The following is an 18766-nucleotide window of genomic DNA, read 5'->3' on the forward strand; positions in this document are numbered from 1 at the left end:
CTTCTCCAGTGGTGTGGATTTACAGTGAGGTCATCGCCTCACATTACCCCCCCCCCCCCCCCCCCCCCGATTGTCCTCTTCTTACCCTATATCTCATCTCGTTTATTACCTTTATTTCAGCCAAAGAAATTATTGAGGCTGCCCTCATTTGCAATGGTGTCGAGTTTACATGCCATTTAAAATGATTAAATCACAGATGAATATAAAAGGTAAAGAAAAAATATCAATAAAATTAGGCATCAATAGAAAACGACAAGCAAAACACAGATGAAGTTAAGACAGTTACACTACGCACCAGGAAGGTTTAAGATCATGGCCCTAAACTGACCCTAGGTCAGCAGAAAATCCATTTTCAGCTCAGGCTGAAGGTCATTCCATGAAGTTTGTGCAGTAAAACAAAAGGCTGAGATCAGACTCTGCATGAGAAGATGCCAATGTTTTGCTGCATATAAAATGCACACACTTTCTACATGCATCCATCTAGGACTTGTATTCAAATTAGATGTTCAAATTATTATCACAAGTTTGGATGTTAACAGTTATCAAAACAACGTATTGTTTTTGTGTTTGGACCATTTGTCACAATACATACTGCCTAGAATACATACTGTACCATAATACTGGACACTAAATATATCTATCACTGGCCTAGAAAAATACATAATATAATTTATGGAACCAACGCAATAACACACAGGGCTGTACTAGTTATGATGAGAGACCTCAGGTGAAAGATAACAGAAAGCTAAATTGCATCTGCTGACATCTGCTGTCTGTCCTGAGAATTGCAGCGTTATCTAAAGATAGATGGACCTGATATCATTCTACATGTAAAATATGATGCATTATCTAAAATATGGACCCGATATCATTCTATATGTACAATATGATTCATTATCTAAAAGTTCAAGTTCAAGTTTCTTTATTAGTTGGCATACAAAAATACAGAATACTTTTATATGAAATGCTTTTTCCTGTTCTGCTCCTGAGAGTGTGCTAGATAAAAAATAAAATAGATAAGTAAAAAATAGAAGTCAAAAGAAGTGTAAATGGACCTGATATCATTCTATATGTACAATATGATGCATTATCTAAAAGATGGACCTGCTATCCTGTACAATATGATGCATTATCTAAATGATGGACCTGATATCATATTCTATATTATGTACAATATGACTGCTGCTGATTTATAGCACATCATTCCTCCACATCGCCGTTCTGTTTGGCTCATAGTTATATAAATCCTAATCTGTCACATGTTTAACAGTCATCTCATTTCAGCAATACAGCTGACATTGTGCATGGTATTCAAATGTACAAATGTAGACTATAGAAGAATGCTTCATGTTTAAACAGTTTTGACATGAGAAAAAAGAAGATTCTCTGCTGAAAGGGCACTATGGCCTCTTGGAGTCACTGTTTGAAGGACAGTAGAAGCCTGTTGTTGTCTGCAAGGTTCTCGGATGTCACTGCTTTAGAGAGAGGGAGGGGTGGGGAATGGAGAGCTGGATCAATATACTGTATTATGTTTCACAGTGGGAAGGAAACTACAATGTGCTTATCATCGTAGATAGAAAGCTTCATATTTAATGTATCTGGAGTTACCTTGGTCTGCCTGGGGAGATATGCACAGTAGGGTTGACTCGCTGCAAATTGTTCCGTTTTCATCTGCATCTGTGTCTTCTGAATGAAAAAGGTTACACGTGAACACACACAACTAAGCATTGATAACGTCACACTTGAGATGAGCCGAGAGAGTACATGCAGAGTATATATTGTGTTCATGAACTGTATTAGTGTCCTCTGAACCTATTCACCTTTAGTTGGTGTGATCAGTGCTGCCTCAGTGATGTAGTCAACCACTGGACTGGGTAGATCTGTAAAAAGGAAGGAAGGGTCTTATACATCACCACAAAACCTATAAACGGCCAGACCACATGGCTACCTAACTTGGATTGATTGATTGATTGAAAACTTTATTAACAGATTGCAGAATGGGTACAATACAGTACAGCTCAATACACACAATTGTTAAGGGGATGCAGACCAGAGAAAGACTTTCGTCTTGTTTACATCAGGGTCCCCCATTTTCAATTCATCAGGACATATATGACATACATGACATACAGATAGTCAGTACTGCTACATCTATACATTTATGACATACCAGATTTGCAAATACAGTACTGTTTTACAGAAGGAGTCAAGAAAAGGGAGTATATACATTTGACGTAGAAACTGTACATTGGAGGAGGTTGGGTGGGGGGGGTTGGGTACATTGGGATATTGACAACCATACTGGGTAATTTACATTGGAGGTGGTTGGGGGGGGGGGGGGGGCACACTGTATAAACAAGTAAAACTGTACATTGAGGGGGGGGGGAGACACTGTACAAACAAACAAAATTGTACATTGGACTATTGACAAAACCATACTAGGTAAATGACTGTACATTGGAGGGGGTTGGGTTAGGATATTTACAGGGGCCAGTGTTGAATTGCAGTCTCCCGTAGGTGTCCCTTGAGAGAGGTTTTGAAAGTGGGTAGTGATTCACATTCCTTTACAGCTTTGGGTAGGGCGTTCCACATTGATGTGGCATAATTGCGAAACGTGTTTAGTCCCTTATTTGAGCCGAATCTGGGTTTAACATGATTTGTGGAGCTCCCTCTGGTGTTGTGATTGTGGTATTCACTGACCTTTGGGAAGTATTTTGACATGTACATGGAAACATCAGTGGTAGAATTTCACAGGAGTTGCAGAAATAACCCCACAATGAGTTCCCAATGAGGTTATATAACTAAAGTGAAATCGCATGCAGACGTGTTCAGCCCAACCACAGCTCCTGTTAAGAGTTGGTGACCCTGGTGAAACATACCGAGCCGTGTCTTCAGCTCTGCCATGGTGAGGAACAGGTTGGGCTCCTCGCTCTCTGGTGCTTCCCTGACTGTATGGGGTAGAAATGAAAGTATGTCACCACACCGTGGCTACCGGGACCGTGGCTAATCTGCTCCATGTTGGGGTCTGAATGGTCCAGGGAACAGAGCAGGGATACATACACTCCACACTGTTGTGGGTTGTTGGGTCACTACTACGCTAGTCGGTGTGAGCAGTAGTGCTTCTTTTCATAGGATAGAAAAGACGAAGCAAAACCTGGTTTGCGTGTCACTCTGAGGAAGAAGCATCCGATGAAGACCGAGGCGATGCCAAAGAAGAGGCAGCCAGAGATGGAGAGCAGCACCCTCCTCTTCAGAACTACAGAGAGAGGGAACATCAGTAATACTCCTTTTACACCATTGACTCTGGTAAATAACAGGCCCATTAATTAACCCAGGTGGTCCATCTTGTGTTGGGGGGGGGGGAGCAATGTACGCCAAGCCAGTAACACGGGTAGGTCCCAGATAAATTATTCTGGACCCGGTTCCACAAAACACCTACTATATCGTCACTTCATCTCAAATGGGTTATCAAACTTTAACACGGTCAAGAGGAGTCGTGAGCACGCGTGCCGTCTTAACAAGGCAGAGGAAATTATGTACATTGTTCTCACACTTTGTAGGGTTTACTTACTTTCTCAGTCACCAAAAAAAAAGCCTTGTGCAAGTATTTACAGACTGTACAACCGAAATATGAATACCGCCATGTCATTGTGCCACATTGCGCCATGACCAAAGCCAATGGAGGGCGCTCTCTCAACGTGGGTTTGAACCCTTTTAAACAAGTTTAACCCATGTAGGACCCTTATCTCAACCAAGCTCTCCACCTGGGTTGTAGTCTGACCCATTTAGACCAACAGCCGACGCAGGTTATTCCTGGGTAACAGCGTTGGAGTGAATGAGGCAGTAATACAGTAACATTGATGGAAGGCCTTGGTCCTTATCCCCCACCTTCCTGCCGCCAGGCCCTAGAAATACTCACGGAGGTTCTTGGTCTTGAAAGGCTCACTCCTGGTCGAGTATAATGGGCGCAGGGTGCGGATACCCTGGCAGGTGTACTGATTCTGGTTGGGGTCATTATCGGGGGTGACTGTGTATCTGTCAGAAGGACCCTCATGAATAAATGTTCCCTCTCTGAACCTGTGTCATAGATGGATAGATAAAAACAAATAGATAGACATGTTCTGTCTTTATTGATTATTTGTCAAGAAATTACTATTGAAAGCAAAACGTTAGGTTATAACTATAACCAAGTTCTGTTAATTAGGGGTGACGCTTGGCATCACTCTGCACTATCTCGCGTACGTGCACGCGCACTGAATAAATTCCACAAATGTACCTTTAATACCAGTACTAGTCCGACCACACCCCTCATCAGCTTACCTTCATAAGCAGGTGTGTGGTCACCTGCTCTCCTCCTTCCCAAGCTTTCACCACAAGGTGAGGTCAAGGGCTGCAGCGGCCGTCGGATGCCAAGCGTCACCCCTAATTAACAGAACTTGGTTATAGTTATAACCTAACGTTCTGTCTCATTAGGGGCTCTGCTTGGCATCACTCTGCACAAAGGGAGGCCAAGCGGAGCCACTGGCCGACAAATACACCCCGCTGAAGGCCCCCCACAACCAAAGAACAGGGAGGGCCGAGCCCCCCCGACCCCCCCTAATGGAGGGCACCCTCCCTATTAGAGGTTTACCGAGAGGGCGACGGACCCGACCGCGCGAAGAGGCACTCAAGCAACTCAACGCACAGGGTGAGCAGACCGTGGCTTGACCCCACGACTACACCCACGCACAACCCGCATGCCACCCGGGAACGAACGTAGGGAACAACCTCGTTACAGCCCCCAGAATCACGGGATCAAGGGCAAACCCAACCCCGTGGCAAGGCCGTAGCAGCGGAGCGCGAAGGAAGACCCAGACCCACCAAAAGGACTGGACTCCCTGGAATGGGGGCCCGGAGAAGTCCACGATGCCAGCATCAAGACCCCACCAGGTGGGCACTTAGTGACCCCGCCCCCCACATCGCCAGCGTATTCGGACAAAGGCCCCTCAGCCGAGCGGGCCCTGTCCTCCCCAACAGTACACCGCCTGGCACACTGGCCCTGCAACAGGCAGACAGCATGGCCGTAACACACAAGAGTTAACCAACGGAAGCAGGCAGTGCACCGGGAAAAAAGACCAGGCAACAGGCTGTCAACCCAAGCCTGGAGACTGCGGACGAGACAGGCGCCAGAAAGGACAGCTGAACACAGCCGCCCTGGCAGAAGGGGCCTATGCTGGCGTTGTCGCATAACCAAGCCTCCACAGAGAAGGCTGACACGATCGGCAGACGTCATGAACGTGCAGGGGCACCCTCAACCGGTGAACCCGGGAGTTGACACTGCAGCAACACACCAGAGAACCAACCACCCAGGCATTACCCTATGCAATGGTTGGTCCCATAACCCCTCAGGAAAGAAACCCCAAAACACACCTGCGGCACTGCCGCAGCCCGCGTTCCGGTTTCCAACAGGGTTATCCCGGGCCTACGGGTCAACGAAACATTACCCCGGACCGGGCCCGGTGATACGGGGAGCACAGGGTCCCCCGAGGAGGCTAAAACCACCCCAACAGGCCCCTCTTCGCCAAGCGCAAGAGAAGAGCGTAAAAAATGGAAGACCAGCCCCAGCACCCCACACTCGGTATTCCCAGGAGGTCACCCAACCAAGTACCAACCAAGACCAACCTGCACAGCGGCCGAGATCCGACGAGATCGGGCGCGTACAGGTTGGCACGGCCATAAGCCATTACGACAGTGCAGAATACAACGTACCCAACAAGGGTTCCATAACGCTCAACCCTGTGACACCCGGACCGACCTAGCATTTTTTCCCCCTGAAAAAAACCCAAGTCCCTCAGGGTACCAGAACAGCAGATCTGCATCCCCGGCGGACAACGGGTGTAACTGATCTGGACCAGCGCGACCAGAACCAGTCCCGTGCCCTAACCACGCCGACCTGCCAACCCCAGGAGAAGGGGCAGATATGCGTGTTGATCCTAAAACATAAAAAGAAGGCGCCACCCAGACGTTTCGGTACGAACCGCGCCCGGCGGCCCACCCCCAGGCCGTGAGACCCTTCCCCATATGTTCAGACCCATTCCGTTATCATCCCCTGACATGAACGGGAACCCATCGACAACCACACAGGGTGTCGGAAGAGGAAAAACCCCCATCCCAATTGCTTCATAAAAACGCTGTTTTAACCCCAAGCAATCAAGGCGCGCCAGTCAGCTAATGTCCAACAGAACATCCTGAGCTAGCACTATGTGTGCGTTTTGACATACCCACATCAACAATAGGCTGTTTAGACCACCTTATTGAATCCCCAAGATGCCCAGGGGAACGACAAGAGGGGCGAGATGCAATCAACTCCATGAATGAATGAATGAAAAACTTTACCCAACAGATTGCAGAAAGGGTACAACCCAGTACGGCAATACACACAATTGGTTAAGGGGAGGCAGACCTGAGAAAGACGTTAGTCTTATTTCCATCAGGGACCCTCATTTCCAATCCATATAGACACATCCAACTCTTTATAATAATAAAGAAAAAGCATCACCCGTATGACCCAACTGCACAGCTGGGAGTAAAAAACCTGTTTTCACATGATTTTAATCCAGTCACTCTTTTTAATCAGAGTGTAAGACCAGACCCTCCCAGAAACACCTTCCCACATGAGTTCATAGTCATGAAAAAGATATGCCAACTGTGAGTCACGTGACCAACTGACTCAAGTTTACACATAAATCGGGCGCAGCAGAACTGTGAGCCCTACGCCCTAACTCGACACCTTTAAGACACCTCAACTCATGGAAGGCGTCGCCATAGCAACACCGCTACAACGGGCGGGGAAACCTGCCGGCTCCTGTCTTGTAATAGAAGTCGGTAGAATACCCCCCCCCCCGCCAAGACGTCCCACCGGCTTGGCCCTGACTGGCTCAGCAGAAGAGATCAAAAATCCCCTAAACCAATCAAGTGGGAAAAGAAGGGGTTTATTCGACACCCCCTCACAAGAAACACCCTTCATACCCTACACACAGAAAAACAACCGTAGCCATCTTGAAAACCTCCGGTAGAATGCAATGCATAGCATAAGCTAATACAATGCCCGCTACCCACAAAAATGTGAACAGGATTTTACAACAAAACACAAGTCGCCTGTGTGTGAATCCTACACCCGTTGACTATGTCGTACATAGTAAAAAAACGCTGATCGAGAGTAAACGGCTAGGCCGTGAAATGTGTGTGTACGAGTATTACTGCAACTAAACAACACAGCATTGTGAGACACATATACTTAGTTCAAGCAATGGAATAACACCAGTTTCTACCTGCATGTGGAGCATCAAGCTAATAGAACCTATTACCGAGTGTACGTTGCAGACCCTGCTTAACCTCGTAACACAACACGACTCATCACACAACGTAAAAAGGGCAGATTCATATATACACAACCCCACCATATGAATTGTTGAAGAAACACACAGTTTGTTCGGCCAAAACACAGTCCCCCTTATATCGGGGAACTTTTTTATTAAACTATAAAGTGTTCTAAGGCACAAAATCATAGAGGGGCCGGGGAGGGTGTAGAGGAGAGGGGACACAGAGGGGAAAAGTCACTCAACGGCGTCTGCCACCTCGCGCTGCTCGAGTCTTGCCACCCCGAGGAGCCCCGGAGGGACGGTAGGTTACTGTCTGCTGGACACGACGTTCCCTACCGTCTCCTCCGGTCGTGGATGGGCCGGCGGTGGCAGAAGCGCCGTTTCGTCCCCTGGCCCTCTTGGCAGGGCCAGCAGCGGCGGCGGAGGCAGCGGTAGCGGCGACGGAGGCAGCGGTAGCGGCGACGGAGACAGCTCGACGTCGCGGAAGCCTTCTGACTCCACCGGCAAGGACGGGAGGCGGAAAATGGGGTTGGAGAATGGACCTCTCCTCTGCCATCTCTCTGCATGTAGAGGTCATCAACCGCAGGGCCTTCCCGAATAGGCCAGCGTCGGAGAGGGCGGCCGTCAGAAGAGGAGCTCTCTTCTTCTCTGGCACACGGGCCTGCTCCAGCCAAAGATGACGCTGGCCCAGGGTGGCCAGGGCGCGCACTTTCCCCATGGCTATGGCCAGCACCTGGGAAAGGTGCAGGACAGCTCCCGCAGCCTGGGTGATCTGATCGCATTTCACCTCGTTCAGATCCGTGCCGCCCGTCATTATCCCCGATACAAATCTAGCCAGGTGGGCGATGTTAGACGCCGCAGCCAGCGATTGTGTACCAGCGATGAATGACCACCCCAATAAGCCAATCGCCTAGCCGATTTCCCCTGGAGGACCGGCTTCCCACACCATATCCGGACAGAGGAGCGCGGCCATCGGACTGTCAAGCCGAGGCACGCCCTCCCCCATACCTTTGACTAACCCCGACACCCGCGTAACTGGTACGTAGGCGGGAGTTAGTCCCATGATGTTGGACACCGCCTGACCCCGACGAACATAGGCCCCCATCGATGGGAAAAATGGGTAGACAACGTCCACCCCTCTCACTGGGGGACGCTGCCAGGGATGACCTATGAGGTCATCAGGGACAGGTGCAGGCAATGGCAGCGGCAGCGGCACGCCGTTTGCGGCGGCGGCTACCGCCATGAGTTCGGGAAACAAAGCCCGCAGTTCCCCCTGCGGACCTTCCTCCACCGACCCCGCATCCCTCACATGCAGCAGGCTGCGACTGGTCAAGGAGCCACAGTCTGATGAGGGCATCCTGCTGATGAGGCCAAGGTGGTTCCTCGACATCCTCGAACAGGGAGCCCCATGGAGCCATTTCCCCCCCCTCCGAGGTCTCCTGAGGAGGGATACTCTCCTCCACGGGGCCATCATACAAAAACCCGTCCGCCTCTTCCATGAAGTCCTCAGTTTCCATTGGAAATCCAGAGCCGGACGCATCTTCGCTGGTCTCCAGCAGTTCCCCAAACCCAGGCCGTTCGCATCTGCACGCTACCATCTTGCGACGTGAACGTGCAGACGCGAAAAGTTTGCGTCGCAAATCCTCTGGCTCCAAGACAACCCCCCGTTCACCAACGGGCGATTCCCCGGAACCAGAGGAACCAGAGTCGAGATCAGGCCATCGCCGGAGCGACGGCACCGACTCCTCGGCTCTTCGGTGAGGCAAACTATCCACCGGCTGCCTCCTGGGCTGGGCCGGCAACCACGAAAGTGGCAACAGCCCAGCACCAAGGCACACGACGGAGGCGGGAATGGAGAACCGCTGGTGAAGAGTAGGTCTAGCGGGTCTACTCTCCGCGGAATACATTATGACCCAACTTTTTCTTTTACAACAGATGTGAGAGAAGAAAAAATTAAGCACAATGTAAACTCGTCACAACTCTTTTCAACTAACAACACGTCAAGTGGGGTACTACCAGGCACTTCCTTGTGGTGAAAGCGAGAAGGAGGAGAGCAGGTGACCACACACCTGCTTATGAAGGTAAGCTGATGAGGGGTGTGGTCGGACTAGTACTGGTATTAAAGGTACATTTGTGGAATTTATTCAGTGCGCGTGCACGTATGCGAGATAGTGCAGAGTGATGCCAAGCAGAGCCCCTAATGAGACAGAACATTGTAATGTCTAAAGAGATGAGAGTGAGATAACATACATATAAGACATAACTGTCATGCTCCTCTAAAATGAAGTAGTACCAAACATCTCTTTTATATCTATGTAGTTGTATTGTGTTCTGGGGCTTCAGATCGTACCATGTGTAGTTCCACAGGTCTCTGCTTTCCTGCACATCACATCTGAGGACCAGACTATCCGTGGAGAAGACCTCTGACCAGCCGGTTAACAAGGTCACCACAGTCCATGGACGCACTGCAGACACACAGATGGAACTGAATATACATCATACATACACATATACCTGCATATAACCCCTCTATATACTGTACTTACTTATACGCCTGCATATAACCCATAGCTCTGTATGATAGCATGTACAATAATACTGTATATATTTATTCTCACCGCATATGTAAATGGCTGCATTTATATAGCGCTTTTATCCAAAGCGCTTTACAATTTGTTCCTCACATTTTACCCATTCACTGACACATTCACACACCGATGGCGGAGGCAACCATGCAAGGTGCCAACCTGCTCATCGGGAGCAATTCGGGGTTAAGTGTCTTGCTCAAGGACACTTCGACACACTGCCCGGGAGGAGCGGGAATTGAACTGGGAACCCCCGGAATACCAAACGACTGCTCTACCTCCTGAGCCACTGTCGCCCCTATGTATCTATTCACACCTGTCTGTACGTACCTGCACATAGTCCTTTACTATATCTATATACAGTACATATCCTACTCTTACTAGTTACGCTGCTGGCCAGTATGACTACTACCATACTGTCTTTACATCTGTATCACTGTACATACATATTATACTACAACTCTGTACATACATCTGATTAGCACTACACTCAGTAGTACTAATTTGTATATTTTGTACCCAGTTAAATCACCTGTAGATTGTATATTGCTGTTACATTTACACTCTGGTTGGATGCCAAACTTATTTTCGTTGTACTGTACTTGTGCTGTATGATGACAATACATTTTAATCTAATCTAATCATTTAACCGCTGAATACTTACAATAACCACACGTTTAAGAAAAGCAAGTCAATGGAATCTTACCTTGAATATGGAGATTCAGAGCCTCAGTCAAGTCAGTTTGGAACATTATGGTTTTCTGGCCTCTCTTGGCCTGGCATTGATATTCTCCAGTATTTGCGAGGACAGTGGAGGTGAGTGAATAAGTGCTGTCTGATGTGTGGAGCGCTTGTCCATCTTTGACCCACAGAAACTCCCACCCAGAGGAGACGTTGACTCGACAGCTGAACAACACTGATTCCCCAACGTACATCGGCTTAAACCCTGGGTCCCGTGTGAGCATAGGCTTGGGAAACTCATCTGACTCATCTGAGGGGAGACAACATGTAAACATTTTAAACATAAACTGGATTTGCACTGAAGTGCCCAATGTTAGTTATAGCCAGATAAGCCTTAAAGGGATGAAGTATCATGGTGGTTCGATGGTCATTTCAGTTGTACCATTACTGGCCATGAATAATTTATCATGATACTGCAATGTCAAAAGTCTGTTATTGACATGGTACCACTTTTGCACGTAAACAATACCATGGTAATGCAATTTAACCCATGATACCAATGATAATAATTATATATTTCAATCATGTTTTGATCTCTACCATCATTGTACTGATAAAGAAAATGATGTATACTTTTTGAAAATAGTGTATCATAATACTATTTGAAAATGTACTTTTTTTGTAAGGGACAAGCTTGGCATGATATAACAATATATACCTCCAATATAAAAAACCTAAAAAAAAACAATGGTCATATTGGCTTTAACCCTTTCACTGCCGCACTACCAAACAGTTAACCCTTTCACTGTGACAATACACAGAAGGTTAACCCTTTCACTGCCACACAACAGCCGGTAACCGTCGGTAGTGTGATAGTAAAGGGTTAACCTTCTGTAGTGTGGCAGTGAAAGGGTTAAAAATGTGACCTATCTCTTTAAGTATGTATCAATGCACTAACTAAACCTCACCACAACTCGTGTTGTAGTCGAGTCACTAAATCTCGAGTCCCCAGTGTTCCAGTCCAAGTCCGAGTCACCAAAGAAGAGCCAGAGTCGAGTCCCCATTACCCTAGTCCGAGTTTGAGTCCAAGTCATCAAGGTTGAGTCCACTCCACTCTGGCAGTCAAAGAGTTGACATACAAAAAAAAAAAAAAGGGTCTACATTAAACATCAATGACACAGTGGTCACCATTTCAAAGGGAGTTTGAAATGCCAAACAAACAAAAACAACTGTATTTATCAAATAACAAGTCCGAGTCCTCGTCTGCACTGTGGGATATTGTGGATATCCTGAAGAATGTTATATAGTCGTACTGGCGAATCGCGTCTTGCTCTTCGCCATCGAGATGTACCTCATCTCCAGTACCTACTGTACTTCATTAACGAAAAACAAATGCACCCAGCATCTGACCAGGCCCCGCCCCAGTGCCGTACTATAAGGCACCAGGCGTGGTCACCACTCGCCCTTCCTCTATTTCGTTTCCATCATGGCGGATGCTTGCACCCTGTGAACTAGCGTTATGAAGCGTGATTTGGGTGGTAGTAATATCACTGCAGGGCTACGGTGTGTAGGAACCCATGGGGTCCTCACGCCTTGCATGTCCGGCTGCAGAACAACTACTCTATTGTCAGGGTCAGCAGCAGTGACAGCTCTGGCCGACGAGATCCAATCTCTGTTGGCGAAGCAGGCCGTAGTCGTGGTCCCGAGAGAGGACGCGATGTCAGGCGTCTACTCCCGTTATTTTCTGGTGCCCAAAAAACGGGAGGTGTCAGACCTATACTGGATCTGTCCGCGTTCAATCGTCTGATTGTGGCGAGACCGTTCAGAATGTTGACCGTCAAACACCTGCTACTCGCTGTCAGGGTGGGAGACTGGTTCACCTCCATAGACCTGAAGGATGCGTATTTTCACATCCCAATTTTCCCTCCTCACAGGAAATACCTACGGTTCCTTTTTCAGGGCGTAGTGTACGAATACCAGAGGTTGCCGTTCGGCTACTCTCTGGCCCCCCGCACATTCACCAAGTGCGTAGAGACCGCGCTGGAGCCTCTACGTCGTCAGGGGATACAAATTATTTTCTATCTCGACGACATGCTGCTCCTCAGCCGGTCGGAGGAGGTCGCCAGGTCTCATACCAGGCTGGTGGTGGAATTCCTCACCAGGCTGGGTTTTGCTGTGAACTGGAAGAAGAGTACGCCTCTTCCCAGTCAACAGGTGGAGTACTTGGGCTTGGTTCTAAGTTCAAGGCCCATGAGGGCAACCCTCTCGGAGCAACGGAGAGTGTCTATCCTCAACGCGCTCTGGGGTTTCCGTCCTGGAGGGACGGTCACGGCGCTGCAGGTGATGCGCCTGCTCGGTATGATGGCATCTGCTCACGCTGTGGTCCCTCTTGGCCTCCTCTTCATGAGGAGGATACAGAGGTGGTTTTCCAGTATGAAAATAGACCCGGTGAGGGGCAAGTGGAAACGGTTGACGTTCCCTTGTCGATACGGGGGGATCTCGCCCACTGGAGGAGGACTGGTATCCTCACCAACGGGGTCCCCATGGGCAGCAGGCGTTCACACGTCACGGTCTTCACCGACGCCTCCCTCATGGGATGGGGGGGGACGTGTCGGACCAACGCAGTAGGGGGCAGCTGGACGATCCATGCTGCCCGGTCTGCCCTGCACATCAATGTGTTGGAATTGAAGGCGGTCCTCCTGGTCCTCAGACGGCTCGCCCACTTGGTGGTAGGCGAGCACGTTTTGGCCAGGACGGACAGTATGACAGCAGCAGCGTATATCAACAGACAGGGTGGAGTACGCTCCACCCGTCTACACCGGGCGGCGGTCAGCCTCTGGCTATGGGCGTCTCACAATCTGCGCAGTCTGAGGGCGCTCCACATCCCTGGCAAGGAGAATGTGGGCGCGGATGTGATGTCGCGGGGCGGTCCTCATCACGACGAGTGGGTACTGCGTCAAGACGTAGTCAGGCAGATCTGGGATCGCTTCGGGGAAGCTTCAGTGGATCTGTTTGCGAGCAGACAATCTCACAAGTGCCCCTTGTGGTTCTCGGTCAGTCGGGAGGACGATCCTCCCTTGGGGGTGGATGCCTTCTCAGTGTATCCATGGCCGCCCGGGCTTCTGTACGCCTTCCCCCCCTCACACCTGATAGGTCAGTTGTTGGAGCGGGTACGGTGGGAGCACAGGACCTTGATCCTGGTTGCGCCGGACCGGGGCACAGCTGTGTGGTTCCCGGTCCTGATCCAGCTCTTGGTAGACGCTCAGCCAGTACTCATATAACTAGGTTATATACATAACCTATCGTCCTCAGTCAACCGAGGCCCAGTTAACAACAAGGTTTATTAACCAGACAGATAGAAATATACACATAGTATTTAGGGAGAGAATGGCTGAGGCTCTCGCCCTAGGTGATCAGCTGAAATGACCCAGGTAGAGATCCCGAATGCTGTCTGGAGGGGCCCTATATAGTGAAAAGGGGGAGGAGGGGGTCCCATTTGATAGGTCAAATGGGTGGGGGGGGGGGGGGGTCTTTACATGAGAGTTGGGGAATCAATATATTATTCCACAGCACCTTCCGAGTCCGAATGCAGTCAATGCTCGAGTCCAAGTTCAAGTCCGAGTCATCAGTGCTCAAGTCCAAGTCGAGTCACGAGTCCTGAAAATAAGTCCATGCGACGCGGACTTGAGTCTGAGTCGACTCGAGTACTACACCACTGCCACCACTCACCATAGACTTTGAGGGTCAGTCCAGAAGAGCGCTTGGTGCTGATGCGCCTCAGCCTGGTCTTATGTCGCCCCCCGCAGATGTACATCCCAGCATGTCTTGGTAAAACAGAGCGGATGGTAAAGGAAGCTCCATCTGAGACGGTATATTTCGTTGGGATATCAGCTCCATCTCTGTGCCAGGTGTAGGTCCAGTCAGAGCTGCCCTGAACCCTACAGCTCAGCTCCACTCTCTCCGTGCGAAACACATCCAACCACTGGGTCTGTAGCTCCAGAGATGGAACAGGAATATCTACAGTACAGCACAACAAACATGAGGTTTTCATAACCATATCTGGTATAAGTTTACTCTCGGACATCAACATTATGCTTTTTCAGGTACATTCTTACATTATTGCCAATTTATTCTAAACATTGTAACATTAGTTGAACTTGTATGACTCACCAATTATGCGTAGAGTTCGGACCTCACTGTACTCTGTATTGAATATTGTTTTGCCTCTTTTAGCCATACAGTGGTAACTTCCACTGTTAGATCTGATGGCAGGGTCAATGGTAAAACTATTGCCAGTGTTACTGTTGAGTAGTTGTGTTCCATTTCTGTACCACAGATACTCCCAGCCAGAGGATACAGCGACTCTGCAGTTGAAGGACACTCTCTCTCTCATGTATATCTTCTCAACATTTGGACTCTGAGTCATCAAGGGCTTCGGTTTGTTTGCTAAAATTCGCAAAGGAAAAAAGAAGTTGTTTCACTAATAGTTGTGTGTGTATAGATGTATAGATGATGATAACCATAAGGAAGTGATTTAAAACAACTTCTAGGTCAGTCAGAATACTCACTATGGATAATGACAGTGAGTGTATAGATGTATATATGTACAGTCAGTGTACAGAAGATAACCATAAGGAAGTGATTTAAAACAACTTCTAGGTCAGTCAGAATACTCACCATGGATAATGACAGTGAGTGCGCTACTGGATTTAGTTTTCACATGCCTGCTTCTATGCTGTCCCTCACATGTATATCCTCCAGCATGGTCTTGCTCAGCAGATACGATGGTAAGAGATGAACCCTCTGCATCCAGGAACACAGTGTGGTCTGCTCCTAGCATCTGTCCATCTCTGTACCAGGTGTAGGTCCAGTCAGAGCTGTCCTGAACCCCACAGCTCAGCTCCACTCTCTCTGTGGGAAACACGTCCAGCCACTGGGTCTGTAGCTCCAGAGACGGTACAGGAATATCTACAAGGAAACATATTTACTCATTCAGTATAATGTCACACAATAATGTAAATGCTAATTACAATAATTAATAGGCTAGATCCACACAATATCATGTATCACAAATCTGACCACTGAGTACAGTTTGATCAATTGTATACTAATACATATTTAGTAGGCAGTGGCACTGTTAAAACACAATACACGTAAAGAAAAGTCTTTCCTCTTACCAATAATGTGAAGAGCCAACAGATCACTGCCCTCTGTATAGAATTCTTCTTTGCCTCTTTTGGCCTTGCAGTTGTATGTTCCACCATCAGAGGGAGTAGGAGAGATGGTCATATTCGTGTCAGAGGTGGGGAGTTGTCCTCCATCTTTGTACCAGAGATACTCCCAGCCAGAGGAGGTGTCAACTTTACAGCTGAATGTCACCGATTCCCCAACATACATCTCCTTAAAGTAAGGATCCTTGCTCAGTGAAGGTGTGGGTTTGTTTCCTAAATGAAAAAGACAGTTCACCCAATAGCACTAGGCCTACTACCGTAGTTTATTACCTGAACGTGTTCTATGGGTAAAACTACTGTACATCTATGATAAATGTTAATGTGAATGAATGAATGAATGAAAACTTTATTTAACAGATTGCAGAATGGGTACAATACAGTACGGCTCAATACATACAATTGTTAAGGGGATGCAGACCTGAGAAAGACGTTTGTCTTGTTTCCATCAGGGTCCCCCAATGTATCATTTTAACGTCTATGTCACTGATAGCAAATAGCTAAACTTGTATTTAAGAGAGAAAATTAAGACATGGCTGCCTTTTTAGCATTCAAATAATGTACAGGACTGAAGGTTTTCTGTTTTCAAACCTAATTATGCAAATATGCTAAGTTGGAGTGTTGTGTACATTCATAGTTAAAGACAGTAGAGAGTTAGTACACTCAGGTGATGTATCACTTTCAAACAAGTCCTTTGGGTTGATCTTACAGTACAACAGCCTACATGGGATAATAATAATAGAAACTGAAAAGACAAATATATTTCAGACAAATAAACGTTATTAGAATTGAAACTGACCAGTGTATAGATAGACAAGTGTCTTATGTCACGGATGGGAGGACAGTGCAGATTATAATAAAGGTATTACATTAGATAATTGTAAAGCTAAGCTGAGACAAACTTTTGCAATATATGACAGAGCCATCAAAACTCACCATAAACTCTGACATTGGTTGTTTGGCTGTCTTCAGAGCTGACCTTCCTGGTTTTATGATGACCTTTACAGGTATAGAGTCCTTCATGTGTCTGTGTAGCAGATGGGATGGTGAGCGTTGACCCCTCTGGACCCACGGATACAGTATTGTCAGCTTGGAGGTCCGTTCCGTCTCTGTACCAGGTGTAGGTCCAGTCAGAGCTGTCCTGGACCCCACAGCTCAGCTCCACTCTCTCCGTGGGAAACACGTCCAACCACTGGGTCTTCTGTTTCAGAGATGGCCTGGGTGGGGCTGGACATTCAAAAACAAAGTGAAGCACACAGCATATTCAAGTGTTTCACATTCAAAGTGATGACTATTCCTAGGCTTGGTGAATAATATTATTGCAGAACTTACCAGAGAACTGTAGAGTCTTCATATCACTGTTCTCTGTATGAAACAGTCCCTTGCCTCTTTTGGCTTGGCACCAGTATTGACCACTGCTAGACGGCTGGGGGGATGTTATGGTATAATTGCTAGTTGTTTGAATTCCTGCTCCATCTTTGTACCATAGATACTCCCATCCGGTGGAACCATGGACTCTGCAGGTGAAGGACACTGCCTCTCCAATGTACATCTGGTCAAAACCTGGAGTTTGAGTCACTGCTGGCTGAGGCTTGTTTGCTTATCAAAATGAAAAGTAAAAGAGGGACAACAACCCTTAACAACACCATCAAGACTCACAATGGTATGAATGAGTTTTTGATACATGTAAATGGCATGGTAATACATAATGGAACTCACCATATACTTGGAGGGGAAGGGAGTTGCTATAACTAGTGATAACTGGCTTGGACCTATGTTGACCTCTACAGGAGTAATCTCCAGAATGGGTTTTTGTAGCAGATGGGACGGTGAGCGTTGTCCCCTCTGGGCCCACGGATACAGTATTGTCAGCTTGGAGGTCCGTTCCATCTCTGTACCAGGTGTAGGTCCAGTCAGAACTGTCCTGGACCCCACAACTCAGCTCCACTCTCTCCGTGGGAAACACGTCCAACCACTGGGTCTGTAGCTCCAGAGACGGCCTGGGTGGGGCTGGAAGTTTATTGAAAGAGAATCCACATTAAATGGTTAAAATGGTGAAAAGTAGCTGGAATAGAAATGTGTCAAACTAAAATAAACACACACATCTTGGTCGATATTCATCAGTTTTGGCATTATTTGAGAGTCACCATTTGAGATTATTATAAAGAGCCTTGCCAAAAGCCATGTTGTTTCTACTGAAGACCTACAGTGAAACAACTGAACTTGAAATCTCACCAATGACATCCAATGAGGTTGCGTCGCTGAACGCTGACAGTTCCTCTGCTCCTTTGATTCTGCACCAGTATTCTCCACCATGAGTCAGGGCAGCAGGGTCAATGGTATAACTGGTCAAACTGGGATCAGAGGATTGCAGAGCCGTTCCTTGGTCATTGTGGTACCACAGATACGTCCGGTCGGGTGAACCGCCTTTGGCACCGCAGCGCAGAACAGCCCTCTCCCCTGCATAGATGTGTCCAGCAGGTGGATCCACACGCAGGCTTGGAGTGATACTGGACATTGGGAGCAGAGTGGTGGTGGGGAGGCTGGGAGATGTGGTGGTGGGGAGGCTGGGAGATGTGGTGGTGGGGAGGCTGGGAGATGTGGTGGTGGGAAAGCTAGGAGATGTGGTGGTGGGGAGGCTGGGAGATGTGGTGGTGGGGAGGCTGCGAGATGTGGTGGAGGCTGGAACGGGATGGAGTGAATGAGACGAGAGTGAGTTGACAGCAGTCGGTACTTAGGTTGGAACGATATCACCAGTTCTTAGAGGTGACAGCATTTGTAAAACTACTGCTGTTATGTCCATAGTTCACACGTGCGTGCGTGCGTGTGTGCGTGCGTGTGTGTGTGTGTGCGTGTGTGTGTGTGTGCGTGCGTGCGTGTGTGTGTGTGTGTGTGTGTGTGTGTGTGTGTG

General features: G+C 48.0%; 1 protein-coding gene across 3 annotated transcripts; it reads right to left on the reverse strand.

Moving 5' to 3' along the window:
- Positions 1–905: 905 nt before the first annotated feature.
- Positions 906–18411, reverse strand: LOC311244252 (basement membrane-specific heparan sulfate proteoglycan core protein). 3 transcript variants are annotated; one of them, XM_084333659.1, is made up of 16 exons: positions 18091–18411; positions 17575–17865; positions 17188–17454; positions 16792–17082; positions 15805–16071; positions 15305–15595; positions 14798–15073; positions 14357–14644; positions 10653–10937; positions 9712–9826; positions 3920–4077; positions 3155–3256; positions 2880–2948; positions 1821–1880; positions 1609–1683; positions 906–1475 (listed from the first exon to the last, which is right to left on the reverse strand). In XM_084333659.1, exons 1-16 carry the CDS (start codon positions 18371–18373, stop codon positions 1417–1419), a joined length of 3177 nt encoding a protein of 1058 aa, XP_084189785.1. In that variant the 5' UTR covers positions 18374–18411; the 3' UTR covers positions 906–1416. The 3 variants fall into 3 exon arrangements, with proteins under 3 accessions (XP_084189785.1, XP_084189784.1, XP_084189786.1); XM_084333658.1 differs by having other exon boundaries at positions 1609–1686; XM_084333660.1 differs by lacking the exon at positions 3155–3256 and having other exon boundaries at positions 1609–1686.
- Between the last annotated feature and the right edge of the window lie 355 nt (positions 18412–18766).

This window comes from Notolepis coatsorum, assembly GCF_963971535.1.
Source record: "Notolepis coatsorum genome assembly, chromosome: 17".
Taxonomy (NCBI): Eukaryota; Metazoa; Chordata; class Actinopteri; order Aulopiformes; family Paralepididae; genus Notolepis; species Notolepis coatsorum.

What these genes read in the sequence shown, in the direction of transcription:
- LOC311244252 (XM_084333658.1), bottom strand. Translation starts at nt 18,373, where the DNA reads ATGTCCAGTATCACTCCAAGCCTGCGTGTGGATCCACCTGCTGGACAC. An exon ending in AACCAATGTCAGAGTTTATG is followed by an intron (nt 16,072 to 16,791) that starts GTGAGTTTTGAT and finishes TTTTTCATTTAG; the next exon opens with GAAACAAACCCACACCTTCA. An exon ending in ACTGATCACACCAACTAAAG is followed by an intron (nt 1,687 to 1,820) that starts GTGAATAGGTTC and finishes TTTTTCATTCAG; the next exon opens with AAGACACAGATGCAGATGAA.